Raw genomic sequence first — 6,331 nt, 5'->3', positions numbered from 1 at the left:
CCCCCCTCGAGCAGAACCCAGCCCCCGCCCACGGCCGGGGGAGGAAACCCCATGGGCGGCGGCAGGGAAGCTACCCGCAGGCTTCTAAGTTTAGCCTCCGCTCCAGACCACGCCCCGCCCCCGCCCCGAGGCCCGGAGCCAGGCATGACCTCATCCCGGGCTCCTAGACTCCACCCTGCCCGCCCGAGCCCTGCCTGTGCAAACAGGGCCGGCCTGGTGAGCGGCCGGGAAAAGGGGAGAGACGGGACTAGGCCAGCACCTCGGGGACCAGAAGAGAAAGACAGGAAGCAGCCGCGCACACCTTGAAGCCTGTGGCCCTTTTATTCGTGCGCCCCAGCAGGTAGGGCCAGAGACGGGGCATCTGCCCAAAGCAGAAATACCAGGGCCCAGGCCTCTGGGTTACATCCTCCGAACCCCCTTCCCCAGACACGTGAGCCGCGAGTGTGTAAAGTGCTGGTGTGACAATCCTCGGTGCAAGGCCAAGGCCGAAGGGACCCGGAGCCCCACCCCGCACCCGGGCAGCGGCCGAACTCTGCTCCAGGCGGGTGGGGCACAGCCCGGCTCCCAGAGTGCCCTGAGGGAGGGCCGGTGGGCCTGGCACTGCCGCGGCCTCCACGGCTGGGGCTGGGGCCTGGGGAGGCCGATGCAGTCCTGGGCTGGAGGGAGCTGGAAGAGGGAGCCTTCGGCACGGAGCCCCAGGAGGAGGGAGGGTTTGGGGGTGTCCCTGCGCCCCTGGGAAGGGCCTCGGGGGGCTCAGAGGATGGGGCAGCCCCTCCGCCGCTTGTTCTTGCGGACCTGGAGGCCGGCCCGGGTGGCCATCTCGAACACCTCCCGCACGCCCTCCTTGGTCTTGGCGGAGCACTCCAGGTAGCCGAAGGCGCTGATCCTGTTCGCCATGTCCCGGCCTTCCTCCGACCGCACGGGCTCCTGGGAGGACGGGAGGCGAGAAGTCAAGGGAAGCGGGTGGCAGGTGCCTCTCCCTGCCACGCCCATACGGGTACCAACGAGAAACACCTCCAGCCCTAACCCGCCCAGCACCCACGTGGGCCCAGCACCCTGGGCGGCAGCGGCAGGACCAGCAACCACGATGCACGTTTTTTGTTAAAATTCTCTCCACCGCCCCAGACCCGCGCTAAACCCCTCCGTCACCTGTTAGGTACCTGGGCCTCCCTGCCTCCCTGCTCTCTCACGACCTCCGCCGGGCGGCTGCCAGAGGAACCAACGTTCCTGACACAGACCTGACCACACCTGCCCCGTGTAAAACCCTGGCGTGATTACCCTCAGGGTAGTCCGTGCTCGGTACTCTGGCAGCTTTCTCCGATGAGTGAATCCTGGCTGCAGGACCACTTACCAGGCCTCCTGATGGGCCAGCTCCCTCCCTCTGGGCCTCTCGGCCACTTATAACGGGTTTATTTTCTTGTCCATCGCAATAGCCCAACCACAGACGCATAAACCAACATGCCCAGTGACCTCGGACAAGGCACTTCGTTCGGAGGGCCGCCCTCGCCCTCCCTCACCCGGCGGAGGCGGGTGCCACACACACACACACACACACACACACACCCGGACAGGGCAGGGCGCGCCTGGGCCCACCTGCTTCATCTTGGCCAGCTCCCGGCGGGTGTGCTCGTCCTGCCGCAGGTCCTTCTTGTTGCCCACGAGGATGATGGGCACGTTGGGGCAGAAGTGCTTCACCTCCGGGGTCCACTTCTCGGGAATGTTCTCTGCACAGACAGGACCCGGCAGGTGTTGGTGCCTCCGCTCAGACCAGGGAGGCCCCCCTCCCCCCCCCCCCGCCCTGCAGCCCCTGGTCTCCCCCCAGCAGAGTCTCAGAGGGTGTTCAGGCTGACAGTCCCTTTTACAGCTCCAAACCTCTCCCCGGAGCCCCCCTAAGGGCCGGCGGTCCTCTGCGCCCCTCCCCGCAGCCTCCACCACACACACACACACACACACACACACACACACACACACCTGAGGACAGAATAAGCCAGGGCAAGAGCGACCTCGGCTGGGTGATTCCCAAGGGTTCCGGCCCCCTCCCGCCCCCGGGCCCTCACCCAGGCTGTCCGGGCTGTCGATGGAGAAGCACATGAGGATGACGTCAGTGTCCGGGTAGGAGAGCGGCCGGAGGCGGTCGTAGTCTTCCTGCCCAGCCGTGTCCCACAGCGCCAGCTCCACCTGACACACGGGGCCGTGAGCAGCCGCCCGAGGGCCCCGGCCGCCCCGAGGCCTCCCGCGAGCCACCGCCCCCGAGGCTCCAGGCCACCCCGAGCACCTGCCGCCCTGCCACGGGCCAGGAATGGCGCTCACTGTCACCCACCCCCAATTCAGTGTCTGTTTTTAAACCCCGAGACTCCAGCGCTTCATCTCTGCGCCGCTCAGGAACCGCCACAGTGAGCACCAGGGTTCCTGAATCCCCACCACGACCCTTCGAAGGAGGCCTCGTCGTCGTCACCCCCGTTCTGCACATGGGGGAGCGCGGAGCTCAGAGGTGGAAGGGGCCGGGAGGTGCGGCTGGGTGTCCTGGCCGCACCGTCACCACCCGGCTGTCACCGGAGCCAGCGGGGCGGGCGGCCAGGCCCCGGTGGCGGTGGCGGTGGCGGTGGAGGGCCCGCCGGGTGCCCTGCTGGGCGGGGCCCCAGGACCGCGGGGAAGGGGCGCCCGCCCCTCACCTGCTTGCCGTCCACCTCGATGTCCGCGATGTAGTTCTCGAAGACGGTGGGCACGTAGACCTCGGGGAACTGGTCCTTGCTGAAGACGATGAGGAGGCAGGTCTTGCCGCAGGCCCCGTCGCCCACGATCACCAGCTTCTTGCGGATGGCGGCCATGGCTGGGGCTGGCGGGGGAGAGAGGCCCGGTGAGTCCAAACGCACTTCTCCGGGCCCCCCAAGCCCTCCCCGGGAGCCGGAGCGTCCGGCAAGAGGGGGGCACGGGGCTTGCTCAGGCCCGTTCTTGCCCAGAACCAACTGCTCGGGCAACGGGGCTTGAAATTCCTTATCTCGGGGTCAGGTCTCCCCCACACACACACACCCCTCCCCAGGGGTTAGAACACAGAAGTGGGAGGTGGAAGACGCAGCCATGTGGGAGCCAGACAACCTGAGTTCTGACCGAACCCGCTCACCCACTGGGGCCCCGGACCCCTGAGGGGATGCTCGAGGTCATGTCCAGAGCCAGCCCTCACCTGTCCCCGGGGCTCTGATACGATCTGGGACACGCTGTCCCTCACCCAGCCGTCCCTCACCCGCTCAAGCCATGCCCACCCGGTCACCCACCGGGCGGCTCCTCTCCGAGGGCCTGGGCCGGGAGGACAGGCGGCCGGGTGGCGGGTGGGTAAGGGAAATGGGGGGGGGGTTGTTGTGACAAAAGTCATCTCCCTCGGTCCCCAGACGCCCAGCAGGGAAGCGGAGATGGTCCTGGTCTGACGAGTTGGGGAAGGGAGGCTCACGCAGGCCCTCAGCAGTCACTGGGTCGGCGCTCGGGCGGGGACTCCATGGAGCCTACGTGCCGCCCCGAGGAGGTGGGACGGGGCAGAGGGAGGGACACCCGGACGGCCCACCCCGTCCCGGTCCCCACAGCCCCGTCACACAAAGGAGCCTCAGTCCCCGCGGTGCCCGCAGCCCGCACCCGGGCAGCCTGCCCTCCCCCCCTTCCTCCGGGCCTGGCAGCCCGGCTGGGTCACTCGGCCTCAGGCCGGGGACAATGACCGCACTGTGGCGGGCGGGAGCCGCACATCGGAGAGGGATCGGAGAGGGATCCCACAGGGCGGCACCTCCTCCGGCTCCCTGGACGGCCCGGCCCCCCCTCCGTCCAGCCCGTTCGCCCCAGGCCCTGCCCACCCCTCCCTGTGACTCAGGGCCAGGAGTCAGCTTCCTGGGGTTTCCGTGCCTCCCGCCCCCCACGCCCCAGCACACACCAGCGGGCATCTGCACAGTTCGTCACACCTTCCCCGCATCCCGTCCCGGCCCCTGAGCCGAGCCCCCCTTCCTGCCCCCCCGCCCCCCGGGGAGAGGGGCTGGCCCTCCAGGCGGCGGCGGGCCCAGAGGAAGAGGGAGGCCGGGCTGCTGGGACTGAGGCTGGGAGGAGCGCCCAGCGCGGAGACAAATGAGGGCCAGGCCCAGCCAGCAGCACACAGGCAGCGAGTCGCTCAGGCAGAGGGAGACGGTAACCCGATCTCGGCCCCAAACCTGGCTTTTTCTCTTTGTCCCACATCCTGTCAAACTGGGCCGAACTCCTCCTCTCCCCACACACCGCCGCCCCGCACCCCTGCCCTGGTCTGCCTGTAGGAAGCCGATACTCCGGCCCCGGGCTCGTTCTCTTAGACGGCGGGGTCCGGGGTGGCTCCCCTTCGCACACAAACTGGGATGAGGGAAGCAGAGAGAGAGAGAGAGAGAGAGAGAGAGAGAGAAGTTCTAGTTGCCCGTACACAGCCACACTCTCTCCGCCTGGAAGGGGGCTCTGGCCCTGATACCCCAAAAGACAGGAGGGCAGATCTCCAAGCACGGAAACCTCCTTAGAAAGGTAACCCACTCTCCGGTGGCCAGCCCCCCCCGCCGCCCCGAGGCCCACGGTCAGCCGTGTGGACACAGGCCGGGGAGCAGCCGGACATGGACGGAGGGCCATCGCCAGTTGCTTAGGCTCGAGGTACCCCCGCCCTCCCTCGGCAGGGCAGTCTGGGTGGCACGGGCAGTGGGACCAGGGCATACACCCGGCGGCCTGGAGCCCTTCCCCAAAGGTTCTGGCTGGGCCAGGGGAGCGGCCGGCCGGGCCGGGCTCTTAGAGGACCAAGGCCAGGAGGACAAGGCCAGCAGCCCCAGAGACAGGGCCGCACAGATAGACCCGGGGGGGGGGGGGGGGCGGGGAGCCGCCAGGAACGGGGCCTGGAGCTCCTGGGCCTCCCCCGAGGGAAGGCAGACATCCAGGGCCTCACTCTCCGTCCCAGAGGCCCGGCGCCGTGTCCTGCCAACGCCCCGAGGTCTGGCCTGGGCCTGGGCGGGATCCGGTATCCAGATCCTCAACTTTACAACCGGAACTCGGTGGAGGGTCTCCCAGCCCAGACCAAATGGGGGACCCGGAGGGGGAGGGTGGGAAGAAAGGAGATCCTGACACACACACACACACACACACACACAGACACACTCACACACACACACACACACACACACGGAGACACGCACACACAGACACACAGAGACACACATACAGACATGCACAGACACACACACACACACACAGACACTCACACATACAGACACACAGACACACTCACACACGGAGACACACAGACACACACAGACACACACACAGACACACTCACACAGACACACATACACACACACACAGACACACTCACATACGGAGACACACATACACAGACACACACAGAGACACACATACAGACATGCACAGACACACACACTGAGACACACAGAGAGACACATATAGACACACACAGACACAAACACAGAGACACACACACACACACACACACACACACACACACACAAAGGAGCTGGGTCCCTCCCACCCTGGCCGGGCCGCTCCAGGACCGTCCAGGGCGGCGTCCAGCCCGCAGAGCAGCGGCCGCCCCGCAGGTCACCCCCTTCCCCTCCCCGCCATCCCGGCCCGCCTGGGGGGCCCCCTTCCCCCGCACCCCGCCCCACCCCGCCCGGCCTCCCCGGCGCCCGGCCTCCCGGCCTCTCCCGGGACCAAGTTCTCCGCCCGCCGCGGGCAGGTCCGGGCCGGACGGAGGGGAGGCTCCGCTCGGCCCCGGGAGGGGCCCCGGCGGGCAGGTCCGGGGAGGGACCCCGCACGGCCAGACGCCGGTCCGGAGGGCGGGAAGGCGGCGGCGCCCGGGCCCGGCCCCCGGGCCCCCCCCCCCACAGCGGACGGGGTGCTCTCCCGGGGCCCCCGCACCCCGGCCCGGCCCCCCGCACCCCGGCCCGGCCCCCCGCACCCCGGCCCGGCCCCCCGCACCCCGGCCCGGCCCCCCGCACCCCGGCCCGGCCCCCCGCACCCAGCCCGGGGCCCGGTACCTTCCGCTCGGCCGCCTCCAGCTGCGCGGCCGGTGCCCGAGGCAGAGACTGACCCAGGGCCGCGCCCCGCCCTCCGCCCCCGGGAGGGGCGGGAGGGGAGGAGGGGAGGAGGGGAGAGGAGAGGAGAGGAGGGGAGGGGAGGAGGGGAGGAGGGGAGGGGAGGGGAGAGGAGGGGAGGGAGGGAGGGAGGGGAGGGATGGGGAGGGGACGGCTGGGGAGAGGAGAGAGGGAAGGGGCGGGGAGGGGCGGGGAGGGGCGGGCCGGGCTCCGCCTGTCCGATCCCGGGCCTGGGCCCCCGT

General features: G+C 69.2%; 1 protein-coding gene across 1 annotated transcript; it reads right to left on the bottom strand.

Annotated features, from left to right (window-relative positions):
* Positions 1 to 297: 297 nt before the first annotated feature.
* Positions 298 to 6,131, bottom strand: RHOC (ras homolog family member C). Its single transcript, XM_084865466.1, has 5 exons — positions 6,033 to 6,131; positions 2,673 to 2,836; positions 2,058 to 2,178; positions 1,594 to 1,724; positions 298 to 927 (listed from the first exon to the last, which is right to left on the bottom strand). Exons 2-5 carry the CDS (start codon positions 2,826 to 2,828, stop codon positions 754 to 756), a joined length of 582 nt encoding a protein of 193 aa, XP_084721592.1. The 5' UTR covers positions 2,829 to 2,836; positions 6,033 to 6,131; the 3' UTR covers positions 298 to 753.
* Between the last annotated feature and the right edge of the window lie 200 nt (positions 6,132 to 6,331).

The sequence above is a fragment of the Pipistrellus hanaki genome (genome assembly GCF_964339955.1).
Source record: "Pipistrellus hanaki genome assembly, chromosome: 18".
In the NCBI taxonomy this organism is placed as follows: domain Eukaryota; kingdom Metazoa; phylum Chordata; class Mammalia; order Chiroptera; family Vespertilionidae; genus Pipistrellus; species Pipistrellus hanaki.
The sequence above is the reverse complement of the archived record's forward strand: the minus strand, read 5'-3'. Positions and strand labels throughout refer to the sequence as shown.